Here is an 18,667-nt window from a genome sequence, read left to right on the forward strand (position 1 = left end):
AAAAGGATGCGTGGCCCAGGCTTCAATTATTCCTTACTCCTTTCAGTAAAGGTATGTAGGAGAAAATTAATTACAACACATTACCAAGCTTCTGATAGAAGTGACACCATTCTGACACTAGAATGTAATCAATAACAGAAAGAAAAACCTTCCCAACCAATATGAAGTAAATCAAGCCCGAAACCAATAGAAAAAAGTGTGCAGTGTGTATTTTGGAGGTTTAGACAACTCAGGACAATAGAACAATGGAATCTCTCTCTCTCTCTCAGGCACCATAATCAATGAGTCAACAATATTTAAACGTAATTCAGGCCACATTCAGACATATGCTCTTTTAAAAAATATTTACAAATATTTAAATTAAATACAACCTGAAATGTGTTTTGTTACATACAAAACAATTATACAACTCAGAGCAATGTTTGTTTTAAATAATTACATTTACATTTAAACTAAATGGGACCTTGTGGTGCTCAAGTTTTTATCACTCCTTCCAGAAAATCTTTTTCTACCATCTCTTCTATTTTTTGCCTGGCTTTGCTGGAAAATGGCTTGTTGTTTTCCAGTTTCATGTCCTTATTAGGGAAGGTGTTGGAGTAGAGGATGGGGCTCCCTGAGTGTCCTGCACAGCGGCTGGTGACCTTGCTGTTGAAGACTTGGCTGAGCACATGGAAGAACGGCAGGAGCTGCTCAAGGCTGCGCACGGTGCAGGCGCTCAGCAGCAAGTGCCCCGGCTCCCAGCCCAGCGTCCTCCCTGAGTTGTCTTCCTCTGGGTTTTTCTGCAGAAAGCAAAATGGGAATTGTTAATAACAGATGATGTAGTACACGAGAATAATCCAAGGGGTATAAACAAAAGCAAACACAGTTAAACAAATACAAATAATGACATTAGGTCTTCATTCCAGACTTGATAAAATTCTTGCTTTTAACTGACGCCATTTAGTGCCAATTACTAAGTCTGTATAGAGGAGTCTAACACCGTAGTAACATTTTCTAACTAGAATGCACAAGGAAGCTGTTAACTAGAATTGCTTTTGGATAGGGAGAGTCAAATATTAAAAAGTTATGTATGGTGTGCTTTGCATATACTCAAAAAGCTCCCAGATTTCTGGACTCCCACTATCTAACCAAGGACTAGGTCACAAAACAGCTATACAAGAAAGCTAGGAAGGGACAAAGGATCTTATATATTAACTGTATTTTAGCCAAATGGTTTAAAATTGCCACAGGATGGTAGCAGGGCCCAACACTCAGGAGAATATTTCTTTGTTGCGCTAAACAACGTGGGGAGGAAAGCTGACCTTGGAGTGAAAATAACTGGGTTAGTTCCTGGCTCTGCCATTTACTTACTGTGGAGCATCCTTGGGCAAGACAGAGAAAGGTTCCTCACTTATAAAATGGGGAAATACAATCTATCTTGCAGCCGAAAAGTCAAATGAGAATGTATGTGAAAATTCTATCAACTAAATACAAACAAGTAAAATAATTTGCGTCTAGTTTGAGAAGCCAACTAAATTACACACAGTTGTAGACATTATTCTATCTAGAAAGTTATAAGAACTGAAGATGTTTGAACTTGGGCAGAATCCTAGATGTGAAAACACAATAGAGATAATGAAAGCAAACAATAAACTGGATAGAAAAAGAAATGAAGTGGAACGTAAGAAGCAGAATCTGTCCTATTGGTTAACAAATAGAGTTTGGCTTCTAAGATCAAATGTTGAGAAACTCATCGTTTACCTAATGTTTTAATATCACTAGTTTCCTAGTAGTGAAAAGAGATGCAAAATCCAGTTTATTTTCTTGTGTGTGGTCATAGATTTGTTTGCTTATTTAAAAATAAAATCCTAAGAAAGGAAAATAGATTTAAGAAGCCAGGAGTAAATAAGATCATCCAGTTCTTTATGGCCAAAAAACCTGACATCACTTAATTTCTTAGCAGTTATTTAACCTCCAATCTAAACGATAGGATTTAGAAAACCATCTTCCTTTCTCTTAACTAGAACACTGGCTTTAATGACAGTCCTGGGACAGACTTTCACATTACTGCCATTCATTGGCTGACCATACCACTTTTAGTTCCCTAAATCAAACTGCAATTCAGTAGTAATTAAAGGGTATACAACATTATGCTGAAGTAAAATGAACAATATATTTGAACCCTCTACATAGCTGTTTTCCAATGTAAGAGAACTAGGTTAACCTGTTTATATTCCTGTCCAGATGTACCTTTAAGAGAGGGACTTTTACTAAGCTCTTGACCAAGAAAAGTGACTTGTTTTACTGTTCTGCTCTTAATTAGAACTATACCACCTCCCTCCACAGTAAATAAAATTAAAAAGTTAAACATGTTTCCATACAAACAATTTCTCCTTTCATTTCACCAGTCTACGCTTGAAGAAAGACTTCCTTTCTCTTTACCTCTCTTGTACTTGTTGAAATTCAGACCTGGGTTTGTGCCTCAATATTTAGTCGAAATGTGGCAACTTTTGCTGCCATATCACAAGCATCAAAAAGCCACCCTCACCTGATGCTTGGCCATCTCCAATCCCTCCAAAATCACTGTCTTAAAGTCCTCCTCCTTGTCCTGTGGAAGGAAAGAGGAGAACTCACAGCCTTTGTTCCACGCAGAGTATGCTTGGCCATGAAGACCTTGTTTAAAGTGTTTGGATGGGGAAATGCTTCTTATTCTGTGGGACAAGTTTTGGGTAAAAGACTGTCATGTTTATCACTTAGACAAGAGAGGAGTCTTATAAAAATGCTCATTAGTAATGAGATGAAGGAAGGACAGAAAGTACATGTGCCTGGGGTCATATATAATCACCTTGTTTCTGGATTTGTTGTCATGATTATTTTCTTAAACCCTGTGGTATTAAAGTGAAAGTACCCAAGTACTACCCTAAACTCTGGACTCAACTTTCATCTTCGTCTCTATCCTTTTACTTAGTCCTTAAAGAAATAAATTAAGTTCCTCATATCCTTCATGTACAAGCTCCTTTTTAATCACTCACCTCTATTCCATTTTCTATAGTTTGTGGAATGTGGTTTGCTGCCTGAATAGGGGATCCCAGAAGAATGGAAAATTTCTGAGCACTCAAAGCACATACTGAAAACTAGGACTCAAAGGACAACCCAGGTTATCCCCAAATTGTACAATTTATTTTTGAAAGTTTTTAAATGCAAAACAAAAGATTTGTAACAAAGCCCCATTGATGAGCATGCCAAATTCATTACAAACCCTTGAACAACAGGTTTGTGCGGGTCTACTTATAGACAGATTTTTTTTTTCCAAATAAATATTGTAAATATTACTTACGATTTTCTTTTCGCTAGCTTACTTTGAGAATAATACACATAACATGCAAAATATGTGTTAATCGAATATGTTAGTCATCAGTAGGCTATTCAGTTTTTGGGAGTCAAAAATTATATACGGATTTCCAACTGCGCGGGGGGGCGGGGGGGGGTTGGAGGGTCAGTGCCCTTAACCCTCATGCTGTTCAAGGGCCAACTGAACTATTTTCTTGGGCAAAGATCTCTAGCCTGATGCATACTGAAAGATACAAAGTACATAAGACATAATATATATATTTTACAAATTTTATCTTCTTACACTTAAAAAGGAAAAAGAATGCAATACCTTTGCCCTTTTTCGAAGAAGTTTTGCTAGTCGTACTACGTAAGGCTTAAATTCTCGTTGATGTATGCCCTGTCTTCTGACTTCCAAACCAGAGTCATCTGAGGCTTCTGGAATAAAGGCCCATCGGTACCTAGGTTTAGAAGAATAATATCCGTCAACATTAGTAAGGTTTTGCAGCCATTTAACAACAGGCCACATAAATAGAGTGGAAAGATCAAATCCCTGCCACTTACACGGATTCAAATGTCAGCTGTGCCGCTTGTAGCCCTTTTTTACCTTGGGCATGTTTCTTAACTGGAGCCTTTTCTTTATCAGTAAATAAAGATACTATTAACTACTTCATAGGATTGTAATAATGAATATGTAAACTTGTAAGATGCTCATCATTTTTTTCATGAGCACAAAGCAAGTACTCAAATGTTTCCATCTCCAACAGACAGAATCACCATATACTTGGCCAAATGTTCCCTACCTACACAGTAAGGGGGCATAAAACAAATAAAAATTTAAGTAGTACCTCTTTCATACCTCCTTTTGTATTTTTAATTTTGGTCTTTAAAATTAATATCTGACTATGGAGAAAACTCAAACAGTATACAAGGGCATACCAAAGAAAGGGAGTCTCCCTCCCTCCATAGGATCGATCAATACACTAGTCTTAAGTATCTGTCCTGGTTTATGCATAAAATAGCACGCACAACCCTCTTTAAAACAAAACCTGATTGCTACTTTTTTTTTAACTTTTATTTATTTTTAAGTGTGTTTTTCCAGGACCCATCAGCTCCACGTCAAGTAGATGTTTCAATCTAGTTGTGGAGGGCACAGCTCAGTGGCTCATGTGGGGATCGAACCTGACTGTTAAGAGCACTACACTCTAACCAGCTGAGCTAACCGGCCGCCCCTAATTGCTACTTGTTTTGATTTAATTACATATCATATAAAACTCCATCCTTTTCAACAGCTACGTAGTACTCCAGTGTTGGAAAGTACTGACATAATCAGTTTCCTAGAATGTCCAATTTCTTGGTACTACAAATAGTGCCATAATGGATATGCCTATATAATGATTTTTGTGCACATCTGGGAATGCAGTGGTTGGATAAATTCTTGGATGTAACCATTACTGGCTCAAAGAGAATGTATACTGGGGGTACCAAAAAAATTTATACAAGTGGACACTTTGGTCAATGCTGCTCAAACAGTTCACCGTAATTAGAAGTGTCTGGACGCTGATGGTAACCACTCTGAGCACCTCTTGTAATTGCAGAAGTCAAACGTGACTTGTATTCATCTTTTGTTATCGGTATATATTGAGTATTACAATTTCAATAGAGTTTTCCTTAAAATGTGTATACATTTTTTTGGCACCCTCTGTATTTTGAATTTTGGTAAATATAATTCTGGAGAACAACTGGATGATATCCATATACACTTCCAATAAGAAGAGTGGTGCTGTTAAGGGTAGAAGGAAATACACTTGCACATATTTACCATTCTGATGGCTATTTAGAATTTTAATGGGAATTTCTCTCATGAGTAGGTCAGAGCACCGTTTTCTGTGTTGAGAAGCCATTCCTTTGCTATGAATTGGCCCGTTTTTCTATCAGGTTATCAATTTTTACATACTAAGCAAGTTAGACTTTTGTCATATACACTGCAAATATCTCTTCCCAACTCATTGCTGCCTTTTAAACATGGTATTTTTTGTCATACAGACTTACATTTGTATGTAGTTAAATTATCAAATATTTTGAACTTCTGAAATACCTATGCTTAGAAAAATACTACTCTTTCAAGATTATTAAATTCCCTATGTTATCTGCTACTTTATATTTATAGGACAGTAGTTTTTAAAAAACTATTAGTTTTTTAATTCTATTACAGCACATTTCATCCCTTTCAAGTAACTATATCTTGACTAGTAAAGGGGATAAAGCCACTTTGGTTCTCATGGAAGCTAAATCAGTATCATGAGCAAGCATACTCCTGCCACTTCATGTTCTTCCTCCTCAAGCACTGAAAAGGAGCGTTTCTATCATCTTTGTGAAGATAAGCACTCTAGTTAATTTTGGCCACTTTCCTACAACTCTGCTTAGTTTCCTTTTCTGAATTTCTTCAGGAGTAACATCAGTTTAACAGATGCCCAAACACAAATTCATCAAGAAATTGATGTGTATAGTTTTCTAATGCAATGAATGAATAAGGAAATGGAATTAATCTAAAAATGATTTAATGAATTTAAATTTAATGAAAAGTAAGCTTGTGAAATAGTAATTTTTGGAGATTTAAACATGTTTAACTAAAGATTCTGATAATGTTATTCTTTATCCTATTAATAGTCTATTCCAGAATAATAATATAAAACATAAACATACATATTTGATCATGTGGATGAATTATCAAATTATAGCTATTTTGATAAAACAATCATACAGTTTGTCTATTATTTAAAAATTTTAAATACGAAAAACTATTTTTGATCACTGACACACAAGGCATTGTGAGAATTTACTTATATTAATTTTCATCCCATTTCCCTCTGCCATCTCTAGTTCAGTTTACTGTTATCTGAAATAAAACAGCCTTGATTCCAGTCTTGCCCATCTCCAGTCCTTTCTTCGAACTATACAGCCAAAGTGAACTTTCTAAACTTCACGCCTGAGAACAGCACTTCATTCCTTAAAATGATTCATTCGGTGGCTTCCCACTGCCCTTAGGTTAGAATGTACCAAGTCCAACCTCTAAGTCTTCACATATGCACCTCTCCCAACCCTCTGTCTTCACCACTTCAGTATAAAACTGCCCTCATGGCCGGCTCTGAGCCTCAAAGCTAGGAGAGGGTCACCGCTATGTGGCCTCACAGCATCCTGCACATCAGCTGTCGGCACCCATCATGTGTTTAACTATGTCTCTTAAACTGGACTTGAAGCGGCTGAGTCGTACCCCAGTGCCTCACATCTGGTGAGTACTTAGTTTGCTGACTGAATGGTCTGTTAATTTTAATATATCCACAGCAACTCCTTATTTCCAATAACTTGTTGTTTCCCTCACCCCTGCCAAAAGAATTACATTTTAAGAAAACTTATGAATATTTGAAATTACACAAAAAAACTTTTAACTTAGTCTAAGATACCACTGACCAAAGCAAACACATTTTCAAAAACATCCATTTAGTATCCTTGCTTTTACTTACATCTGAAACTGAGGAAGATTTTCGGAGGGCAATGCCAGTGCCAAATCCAAAAATTTGCAAGCAGAGAGATAGAGGTTTAACCACCGCTGGCTGTTATAGGAAGTAGAAAAGCCATTACCTCCTGTGTAGGTTGTCTCCAGACCAGCCACAGAGGGGCCTGAAGTCCTGTAAGAAGAAGACAGTGCTGTAGCAGCTGTACCTGTTTACTAACAGGTAATTCCTGGAGAATCTCAAAGTGCCAACCAATACTTTTCATAATCATTTTGAAAAGCATATCACTAATTACTACAATGTTATGACTAAATTTTGCTGTTCTCAAAAAATTATCTTTTGTTCTTTAAATCTTAGGAACATAAGAATAGTACAAAATAACTTGTGTTACACTTAAGAAATAGAAAAATCCAAGCTGTAAAACCAAAAGACCTCTCTACTATTCAGTGTCCTGCAAAGATGGGGGAGCAGGGAACTTTCTATAATAAAAAGTTATTAATTAATATGGGGGACTCTCTTTTATAAATCTAGCACGCAAAATAATTATATTCAAGACATAGGGTCTTAAAGGAACTTTTCAATTTATAAACTTATTTGTACAAAACTTCCTATATAAATAAAATCAGTCATAATACTGCCTCTACTAAATAGGATACAATTATAGTACATTAAACTGAAATCATTCTGGAAGATCTGGATATATGGATATCTTAGTTATAGGTTACCTTCCATAATAGGTTTAGCTGCATGTTTCAGGGTCAGTCTGACCTACCAAAACCAAAATGGCCAAGGTAGCTGAAACAATACTGTATTGCTTTAAATAAAATTTGTGTGTAGAGGCTATGAGTGCTGACAGTTTAATCCTAGGAGGGGGTCACTGCTGTTGGCCTCGCAGCATCCTGCACATCAGCTGTCAGCACCCATCATGTATTTATGTCTCTTACACTGGACTTGAAGCTGCTGAGTGACATACCCCGTTTAGTCTAAAATGCTTAAGGGATAAATATAAGTAACATATATCCAGATATGATCAGTTATATACTAATAGACTAAATACATAAAGTATTCAAGTACAACAGTATCTGTAAAGTAACATTCTGGATGATTTTAAGATACTAAACATTGAGAAGAATATACCGAAATAAATTACATATTACCGTGAAATATCTTCATCTGCAGTGAGTTCCTGCTCCATCAGTAAAAATACCTGTACCTGAAGACCATGAAAAAACGTTAAATGTTTTTTCGAATTAGATATTTGATCTTTCTTTCAAATTATGCTACATTTTCATTAATCTAAAAACTGATTTTAGGATACAACTTCAGGACCTTTATACTGAGTTTCTGAAAATAAAACTACAAATGTAGCACAGAGCCTTGCTAATCATTTGGCAGAGGTGAGATGAAGGCATGCTTTTGTTTTGGGTGCCTATGGAACAGAGATAGAGTTATTAAAAATGGAAAACTATTAAAGCCAATTTCTTTGTGGGGAGATTATAAATGCTGGGTTTTCAGATTTGTAGGTGCTTTTTCCTTTCATTATTCATCTCCCTTTCTGCAACACCACAATCATTCAGATGAGGGTGGCGGTATGGTTTGGGGAGGGGACTAGATCAGTGTAGTGGGACTTGGAAAGGTTTTATTGTTTGGGAGTTTACAAAATCTTTGTGAAAGTCTGAAGCAAGCTTAACTACGATAAGAGCTGCACCTGGAGAGTGAGTAGGTACATGCTTCACGTCAGTCCATTTAAATACACTCTGCCATCTCTCATCACTCCAGAGGTACTGCTGTGGGGGGAGCCAGGCCTGGCAGCCATGACAGTTAAAAGTATGGTGTGGCGGAGACTGAATGAATTTAGAGTAGACAAGTAATGATTCACAATGAGCTAATATTAGTAATGTTGCATATTTGGAAGTTTAACTTGTATGGAGGTGAAATCTGACTTGTTTTACTATTTTCAACTGTAAAACTTGTCAGGAAAAGGCTTAACAAGAGTTCAGTTCTCTTTCAAGGTTAGTTTTTATCCAGTAAGCATGTTGACACTAATCACCTTGTGTTGTCATTTATTTATAACTTGACTGAATTAAAATTAACTCACAAGTTCTGTAATCATGGTAGGCCAGAGTGAGGTAAGATGTTGTGGAGACATTCTTAAAAGTAACACTCTGAAAAACAGGAACACTTGAGAGTGAAGAGTTGGCACCTGGGGCAAACGGAGACTCTCAACCAATCTCTCTGAAAGAAATGCAGTATATTTTCAATACCTAAATAATTAGAATCATTTTAATGTAAAACCTTTCTATATAATCTAGTCTAGTACTTCTCAAACTTTCTGTGGTGAAGAACCAACTTTTAAAAATGTTTCCAATCTGTTGCAGATCGATACTTTTGTAAAATATAAAATGAATTTTTGAAAAATCAAAGAAAAAGATATAAAATATAAATGCCATTTTATATTATTAGATTCAACAGATGCTGTCAGATTGTTAAAATATTTAAAATGCTTCCTCTAAATGTCTGCACTTATCATGAATGGGATTAACAGACGGTACTGGGCCATGGACCACACTGAGCAGCACTGACATAGTCAACTTTACAAATCACAGCACAAACAGTGTGCATGCTGTGTATCTGACATTAGATACAAGGGGTCAGGAAAGAAGGAGCCACTTATTTTTTAGAGAGGCATAATCTCACTAGAGAGGTCAACTGGCATTCCCAACCCAGCCACCTGATGGCTGCTGAGGCTGGCAGCTCCTGGGTACAAGGACCTGAGCAGAGATCAGTTCTGCCCCGGGGTAACTTCCTCCCCAGTGTGGAGCTCTCTGGTAGCACAGGTTGATGACGAGTGCACTGGTATCCTTCATGAAGGTTTATTAAAACTGATACACACCCCTTCCCTGGCCCCGGACTATAGGTCTTGAAAAGTTACTCTAGCCAAAATTTCCTGGCTCTGCCTATATTTTGCTCCTCTCCTTAAAGGTATATGATCCCCTTTATCCACAATAAAAAAAAAAAATGCTAACATGCCTGCAGCAAAACAGTCTTACACCTCATCCTCAAACATGAATTCCTAGGAAATTTGAACCAAATAATAAAAGAGATCAAACTCAGTGTTTGGTTGCTTTTACATGCTAGTGATGATTTTTTTGTTGTTTCAGAACAAATTTCTAATTGTACAAGTCTCCATCTACCTACACTTGGTACATTTCACCCCAATTTACCAGTTAGAGAAAGTATTTTCTAAGGATCAAAAAACCCTGCAGATTGGAAGATAGAGAAAATAGTTTTTCACTATTTACCTTGTATATCTGGCAGATATTTCTGGTACTGGTCAATTTCACTGCTAAAAATAGCAAATGCTAATCTTTTGAGAAGCATGGCTCTCTGTTCTAGCTCCACATCACGGTTTGCAAAGAGATTAAGTGAACTGCTTTGAGCCACAGCTACGCGAGCTGACAAAAGAAAGCAAGACAGAGGTTGTGATTATTTGTTTTTACAAAAGGCTAGATCCCCCATGACATCCAAAGGTGAGAGGAACCTAGAGCGGAGGACTGTGGGCAGGACCGGCAAACGGATCCAGCACATACAAGCCGGAAGGCCCAGGGGTAGTAGGTGTGATGTGGGGAGACGGGAAATTTAGAACTGTAGGTTTCTGAAGATACAACCACTAAGAATGCCATTTTATAAAACCCTTTCATATTTTATGCCATCTGCCTAAATCCTTCTCATTGGTTTAAAAATAATTTCTGGCCCTGCCTACCCAGCTCTCCTTCCTTATGTCTTGTGACTCACCCCCTGCTCACTCTTCTGCAGCCACTGTCTTGCTTGTTTTTCCTTGAATTTACCAAGCCAGTCACTACCCCAAGACCTTTATCATTTTTGTTCCCTATGTCTGAAATATTCTGTCCCTAGGCCTTCTTATGGTTGACTTCTTAAGCTTCATCTCAAATATGAGCTCTTTAGTTATCTGAAATCTATCACATTGCCCTGTTTCCTTCACAACTCCTTATTCCCTGAAATAATCTCATTTATTTGACTAAAGCCTGGCCCATTTTTGTTTTTTAATAAATATTTGTTGAATGAATGAATCTGAATCTTAAAACAACCCTGTGAAGATTAGAGAAGAAAGAATATGCTGCCCCTTTCTTTCCCAAATGGGGACACTGCAGCTTATGTTAAAGAATTTACATGGAATCATACAGACTCATCCAACTTTACTGCTGTTTATTAGCTTAGTAACTTCCAAACTTAAAAAAAAAAAAAAAAGTAAAAAAAACCCCTTATTTTCAGATTAAAAACTACAAGGGACCCTAATATATAAAACCAATGAAGATAAAGTAGAGTGGGGGTGGAGAGTGATTCTGACCTTTTGACTCCTCTTTCTTCCTTCAGAAGAGATAAACAGAGCCCCAGGGTTTAGAGACTCCCCCGTAGTTTGGCTTAGACTGCCTGCCTCCCCACCTGTCAGTCTTTCATTCCTTCAACAATTACTTACTGAGCACTTACTGTGTGCCTATTTTGTGTGCTGAGGAAACAATTTAGAGACATGTGGCCAAATAGTTTTACTTGTTATTTAGCTCTATGTTGTCCCCTTTAAGTTCTAACATTATATTCCTATAGTGTACTAAGTATAATTTGACAAAGAATTAATTTAGCAGTTACTAGAAAAAAACAAAGTATACAATAAGACTTGGATGGTATACAGGAAAGACACTGCTTAGGTTGTCATCCCATAATACTCACTCATCAAGTCTCTAAACGTTGTCTTATCATGTGTCATCAGATTGTCCATAATTGCTCTCCAACTGAAAAAGACAAAGGTTATAATATGTAATTGTCGTTATTGTTAAAAAACAGTATTTTATTTTGCAGGATAGTAGTTGATTTCAACAGACTTTATGAGATGATTATGTTGACTAAAAGCAAGACAATGACTTACTGATTAACACAAGAGGCATCCATCTGAAAGAAACTGGGATCCATGAAGAGGTCAAAGGCTTCTTTTTTCCAAGCTCTCCGTGTGTACTGATACCCACTGAGACTGCTAAGCAGCTGGACGCAGGCTCGATAACTAGGAGCATTATGTGCACTAGGAGGAAGGATAACTACCTTAACCTATTTGCATAATTTAAATCATCACATTAAGTTATTCGTAAGTGTGCACACTTACCTAAAACAATGATAGGAAACAAAAAAAGCACCATAAGAGACATGTTTTTTTTTTATCATAAAACAAGATAAAAATAATGTTATTTTGTCATTCAAATAATGACAATAAAGGAATACAATTTGTTTTTAACAGGCTATGAATTAACTAAGAAATCTACTTAAATAATAACAGTACCTGTGATTTCGGAGGTAGGGCACAACATAATGCATAATATTTACAAGTAATGGAATAACCCGTTCTTTTTCATCACTATAGAAAACCATATCCAAAAGATGAGCCAAAACCTAAAAAATATAAGAAATAAAATGGAATATAATCTAAGAGCTGAAATTGACAGCATTTATACATGGTTTTCATCTTTAAGAAAACCTAGAATACCTTAAAATTAGAAAAATCTAAAATCAGATGTCCCTAAGCCATTTTTATATGAAGAGTTTCTACCACTATTTGCTTTTTTGGTCCATTATAACTACAGGATATAAATATGGGCAAATTTTACTATTTATAACTGAGATAAGGAAGTCTAAGAAAAAGAGAGGCCAAGATCCTTCTAATGTGACAGTGAATACCCAGAGAATTAAAGACTTGAAGTCGGTATTCTCTTTCCCTGACTTGGTAAAAGGGGGCTTGGGAAAAAAAAACCAACCAAGTGAACTGAGCTGCTCAAGTCCCAGTTCTGACAATTAACAGCTATTTGGCCTTAGTCATACTTATGTTCTAATCTTTGTAGGGCTCAGTATCCACATCTGTAAAGGAGAAACAAAAATGACCTGCAAGACTATACAACAGGGTACAAAAAAACGCATGTCAGAGGATGCATATAAAAATGTTTGGTATACTTCATAATTGCAAGCATCATTATACCACTTCCACTCCTCCTTAAGATCCTATGATACAAAAGCACTTTTTTTTTTTTTATAAGCAGTACACTTTTAAAAAATACTACATGGGGAAGTGAACAATATTTAAAGTTATCATCACTGATATTTAACAATCTAAATAATCTGAATACAAAGTCAAAACTTTGTTTATTCTATGTAGTGATTTCTAGAAGTACAAAATAGTTTCTCAAATTAAAAACACAATTACTTGCTAATATTTAATTGTGAAACTGTTTACTTGAAAGTTCATGTGAAAAAACTTGATAATATTTACCTCAGAAAGTAATGTCAGTGCATGGACACTATATACAGAAGGAGTTATGTTGGAGGTTTCCATTGCAGGTGATAACATATCTAAATAAGAGAAAAGACAGATAAAGTACAGTTAGGTCTTTTCCCACTAAAAAAAGGTACCTGCTAAACAGAGAAAGGGGATGATTTTATAGTATTTACAGTACTAGCTGCTGTGATTTCTTAGTGAATACATGCCTACAAATATAAATCTAAATGTTTGAGATCAATACCTTCAACATCAGATTCCAGATTGGTTCCATCCACCATTATTTTAGGAGAAGGCTTAACTTCAAGATTTCGTCGCAGCCATGTTGTCTGTTCTAAAGAAGAACCAGCAATTGCACCAATTGCATCCACTATTTTATGAGTCACATCCTAAAGAAACAAGGAAAAACCGCTATGTACATGTGCATATACAAACACACACGAAACTGCCCAGATAATCTTGTTTGACCTTCCCATTTTAGTGTTGAGGGCACTGAAAAACAGTTGTGGCAACAGTCCTCAATTCAGAATATCTTACCTGAAGGTCTCTTTGGTCTTTTTTATTTTCCAAACTAGGGTTTTTCATAATAAATTCATTCAGAACCCTAAAAGGGCCAAAGAGAAAAATAAACCGGAAATATGAGTCTAAAGAAAATGATTCAATCTAATTTCTCACAGTGAGTAAGTGGCTTTGTGGCTTCAATTTTTATTTTACGTGTTTAATGGATACATACACACACACTGTCAAAAAAAATGTATACACATTTTAAGGAAAACTGTATTAAAATTGTAATAATATATACTGATAACAAAAGATGAATACAAGTCACGTTTGACTTCTGCAATTACAAGAGGTGCTCAAAGTGGTTACCATCAGCGTCCAGACACTTCTGATTACGGCGAACTACTGCTTGAGCAACGCTGACCAGTGTCAATTTGTATACATTTTTTTGGCACCCCCGGTATCTATGGATCAGCTTTCCTCAAGCTGTCACCACTCCTCTCACCACTTTTCCACCTCCTCTTTGCTTCCTGTCAGAAGACTACATCCCCACATGTACTACCCTGTTTCCCCCAAAATAAGACCTAGCCGGACCATCAGCTCTAATGTGTCTTTTGGAGCAAAAATTAATATAAGACCCGGTTTTATTTTACTATAAGACCGGGTCTTATGTAATGTAATAAAATATAAGACTGGGTCTTATATTAATTTTTGTTCCAAAAGACGCCTTAGCGCTGATGGTCCGGCTAGGTCTTATTTTTGGGGAAACACGGTAGAAAACTTGAGGCCACCTTACTGAGGAACCCTCACCTTCCCTCTTCACTTCAAAATTTTCCAGACCATTGGCTGCTAAACCAGAATTGCTTAGTTTCCTAAGGTTAACACGATGGAAGTCTGTGTATTTATATTAGAGAAAATGCATTCTTCTTTCTCACTCTCACACCTGCTGCCTTTCACTGTCCTCCAGCCCCTCCCTGCTGTCTCTGGAATCTGGTGCTATCAATGAGCCCCCTTCTGTCTAGAATCTTCTATCACTCTGCCCTTACACAACACATTATTATTGGCTAGACACTATTCTAAGAATTTAACAAATATTTAACTCATTTAATCCTCATAATACCTTTATGAAACAGGCCCTAGTATCATGCCCATTCTACAGATGGAGAGGTTAAATAACCCGCCCAGGGGCACACAGCTCAGTTAAAAAGCTGGGCTGTGCACCCAGGCAGAGTACAACTTCAGTCTTTGCTGAACAACTCAGCATCCTCAGGTTTTCCTTACCATTAATGATGACTTTCAAATTCCATTTCCTCTTGCTACCTTATCATTTTTATTTCTTGTCATGATCAAACATCTTCAGAGAATAATCCACACTTATCTCCCATTCTACCCCTCTGCTGTTAACATCTATGCTTATTACCTTGCCACACTCCTCTCTCCTAAATCACGAGTGCTCTCCAAATCATCATGAAATATAGCCTCTTATTATTGCTCCTCTGCCTTAATCTCTCTGAAGGTGTTACTCATGCCCTCTTACCTTCTCTAATCTTCTACAACACTGAATATACCTCGTTTCCTTCGTGCTGTCTGATATTTCCTTTTCTATCTCTTTTGCTCACCCCTTTTCCTTCTGTGTACTGTTCTTTCAATCCCATCATCAATACCTCAAACACTCCCTGCCTCCCACTTGAAACAGAACTCCTAGTCTATCATTTTTCTCTCCTGGTCCACCCCTCTGCTAACTTGTCAGTTATGTTATCTCCTCAAAACCTGCAATCACTCCCAGCCCCTGCCCAAGACCACATTTCTTATACTAAAATGCAAGATCCTTCTCCATCTAGCTCTCATCTTCCTTTTCATCCACCTACCATTCCATTGCCTGTACCCTATTCTCTGAACCAAACACGGTACCCTGTCCCAGTATGCCCTTCCCCTCCCGTCTCCCACCACCTCCTAGAAAGGAGGCTTTCTGCTACCACCACCTCTATTCACTGAGCAAATATTTATTGTGAACCAAGAATAATTGGGAGCCAAAACAGACACTGTTCATGAAATCATGGTGCAGTTAAGTAAGGGTGACTGGAATTTACCAAATAACATGCAATTAACATAGCTCAGGAAACTCCAAGACACCGAGAGAAAATGACCTTTCCAAGCCTGCTTATGTTCAGGGCCTTGAAGTCAAATGACTCTCCTCTATGAAGTTCCCCTTCAGCTCTCCTACTTACCACTCCACTTCGAATGCCCCATTCTCTCTTCACGAAATAACTACTGTTATATCAGTTTTACATTAGCACATTTACATTTGTATATGTATAAACACACATTGCTCCCTCCCCATCTCCCTCCACCCCCTTCTTTTTATACCGGCCGCATGTTATAGATCTAGTTTTATACCTTGAGAATTCTGAGAAAGTAGAGAATATGGTCACCCAAAACATCTGTTATACAGCAATTAGGACAATGAACATTATTCTTTTATTTGAAATAATATTATGTGAAATTGCTTACCCAAGTATAAGAAACTGCCCTGGGGCTGGAAGACTCAGTTGTATAGAGTCTTTCAGGAGTATCAACAGTGAGGCCCAGCTATCCACTAAATTGGGCACTGGAATTCTGTAAGATAAATTTTATATATGTATATATATCCACAGTAAACTTCAATTTTCTTTATATTTTCCCACAGTTTTAAACAAATGTCCCCATTAGTTTCTCTCAAACATTCTCTAAATTTTTATAGACTATGAGAGAACAAAATTCCTAAAGCTTCATATTTTCTACAAATATTACATAAAAAGAAAATCAACTACATTTAAAATACCCAGTGTGATTTATTAGTCTAGAAACTTTGCTATAGAAACTCCAGTTTTTAACACATGGACTCTCAAAAGTAAACTACAACTGTAATAAATCTCAGTTTAATTACTTACGTTATAGTCACCTACTCCCTATCCGGTCCTCTCCACCTCTCTCTTACATTAGCTCTTTTTTCTTCACCTATGAGTTTGTCTCATCTAAGGGGGACTGTTAATCTACCCTGCACATCAGTCTCTCACCTCCAGAGAAATTAAGATTATCTTTGTTTCAGTCTAATCGTAACCCTAACACCTCTGGGTGTCTAAGCTCAGACTTTTAGACAGTCCTTGCTCTAAGTCACAACCAGTTTAAACACACTACATAACCTAACTTTATAAACGTCAGTTTATAAACTGATGATCACAAACTGATGCTATGTTTGGTGACTGAAATGGAATTACCCTCTAAGGGAGGACTAAGGTTCAGGTTCTCCATTAAGAAGTTTATCTATTCAAATCAACTAACTTCTGTTCAAGGGTCACCTAAATGCAAACTGAAATGCTATAACAAAAAAGATATTTTCATATCATCATTCCTAACATTTAAAAAATCATATTAGGTTATCACATGTTTACCTAGATCAAAATAAAAATGCATTCAGTGGCAATAGGCATGGTTTCAATAGGATTCATTCAGCTTATCATTTATATATAAATGATTTTCTTAAAATGCAGTGTTTTAATATCCAGTGTATCTTAAATACACATATGTCTGTAGGATTTCCATGGCTGGGTCATTAAGATACCCAGTGACTTGTATTAAAATATCCATAAAGAATGTTTCTCTGTTTCTAACATTTATTATTTTAGTTTGGGGGGGCAGGGAGAACAGCAACTTCTTAAATAATTCAGGTGCTTTTCTCCTATATTTCCTAATCGTTACACATTACTTAGGCAGGAAAGAGAGATCCACATCAGTTATCTTACCTTTGAACATAAGCATAGAAAAACTGAAGCATGCAGACTTCCAAAGAAAGATGTTTCTATAAACAAAAGAAATCAATTTTATAGTGAAGAAAAATGCTGCCTTTGCCTTTTCATTGTGGCAACTACTACTCTGCCAATTTTTAATTAAAAAAAAAAATCAAACACAAGTTTGTCATAAAAAAACATGCAGCTCTCTTCCATTTAGTACAGAAAAAACTGTAAGAGCTATTTAAAAAGCTGAAAATGGATGGAAAGACTCAAAAGATTCTCAATTCTTACCCCAATTACTCATCAAAAGTTGACTCTGGCCATTACTTCTAAATGTTCCTTTTTCTCTATAAACATCAGAACTAGCTTTATTTTAGTCAGCTTATACTTGGTTGGTGCTGTCATAATTATGCTGAGATTTTTTTTATATAAAACATAACTTTAATCTATTTTACCACACATTTCTGTTAAATTAGTGTAGTTAGTTAAATGTGAGAACTCCTAAGAGTCTAAAATGTAGTCTTTAACTAAAGATGGTACTGAATATGACATACAATAAAAACACCCTTCCATAAAAGTTGGTGATAAGAAAATTATATTGATGACCATTGATATTTACCAATTTGTTCCTTTTTAGTAGCAACTACTCCCCTGATGGTTTCTCCTTTTATCACAAAAACAAAAATCAAGTGTCTAATCTATTTAGAATTGAGTAGATGGAGAGCAGAGGGGTAACGGGTGGGTAGGGATGTGTGTGTGTGTGTGTGTGTGTGTGTGTGTAATTCCCTCTTACTTGTTTTCACATCCTGAACACTTAGCCCAATCTCTGGCACAAGTAGATGCTCAAAATATTATGCTGAATTGAGCTTTCACAGGCAAATTTAAAATTCTATCACAAGTGCCCCAGAGATGATTTCAAAATAGTAAGGAAATTATTAAAAAGTTATTAAGGACACTGGTTATTTACACATGCAAGCACATTTTTCCCATTGGCAAGTCAAGAAAAAAGGATAAAAGGAAAAAAGAATGCAACATTTTCAGATATGTGTAATAATTCTTTTATGGATATAATTAGATCTATATTAGCTTGGCTTAAAGTGTAATGTTTGAAGTTGGTAAATATTTTCTAAGAAAATATGACCTGTTAGTATTGCTAGCACAAAGAGCAGAAAAAGTTGATTAAATCCATAATGACACTATTTGTGGATTTTTACATCTGCCTAATTAGGGACAATGCA

The 18,667-nt window shown here is 36.4% G+C and overlaps 1 protein-coding gene across 13 annotated transcripts in view; it reads right to left on the reverse strand.

The window, feature by feature from the left end:
* Nucleotides 1-187: 187 nt before the first annotated feature.
* DOP1A (DOP1 leucine zipper like protein A) overlaps nt 188-18,667 on the reverse strand; it is an 86,646-nt gene continuing 68,166 nt past the window's right edge. For 9 of the 13 annotated variants that reach the window (XM_088795586.1, XM_088795590.1, XM_088795589.1 and 6 more), the window contains 15 exons: nt 17,442-17,497; nt 16,171-16,275; nt 13,696-13,762; nt 13,403-13,547; nt 13,153-13,232; nt 12,172-12,281; nt 11,767-11,916; nt 11,571-11,632; nt 10,127-10,279; nt 8,923-9,059; nt 7,982-8,037; nt 6,834-6,998; nt 3,641-3,770; nt 2,528-2,587; nt 318-779 (listed from right to left, as the gene is read on the reverse strand). In XM_088795586.1, the coding sequence (XP_088651712.1) occupies nt 474-779; nt 2,528-2,587; nt 3,641-3,770; nt 6,834-6,998; nt 7,982-8,037; nt 8,923-9,059; nt 10,127-10,279; nt 11,571-11,632; nt 11,767-11,916; nt 12,172-12,281; nt 13,153-13,232; nt 13,403-13,547; nt 13,696-13,762; nt 16,171-16,275; nt 17,442-17,497 (1,782 nt within the window). In that variant the 3' untranslated portion in view covers nt 318-473. Of the gene's footprint in view, nt 780-2,527; nt 2,588-3,640; nt 3,771-6,833; nt 6,999-7,981; nt 8,038-8,922; nt 9,060-10,126; nt 10,280-11,570; nt 11,633-11,766; nt 11,917-12,171; nt 12,282-13,152; nt 13,233-13,402; nt 13,548-13,695; nt 13,763-16,170; nt 16,276-17,441; nt 17,498-18,667 lie in introns of those variants that run through there. The other 4 variants (XM_074333233.2, XM_074333237.2, XM_088795588.1 and 1 more) reach the window with 4 other exon arrangements.

The sequence above is a fragment of the Rhinolophus sinicus genome, chromosome 2 (genome assembly GCF_057876585.1).
Source record: "Rhinolophus sinicus isolate RSI-liver-muscle chromosome 2, RSI-T2T, whole genome shotgun sequence".
Lineage (NCBI taxonomy): Eukaryota > Metazoa > Chordata > Mammalia > Chiroptera > Rhinolophidae > Rhinolophus > Rhinolophus sinicus.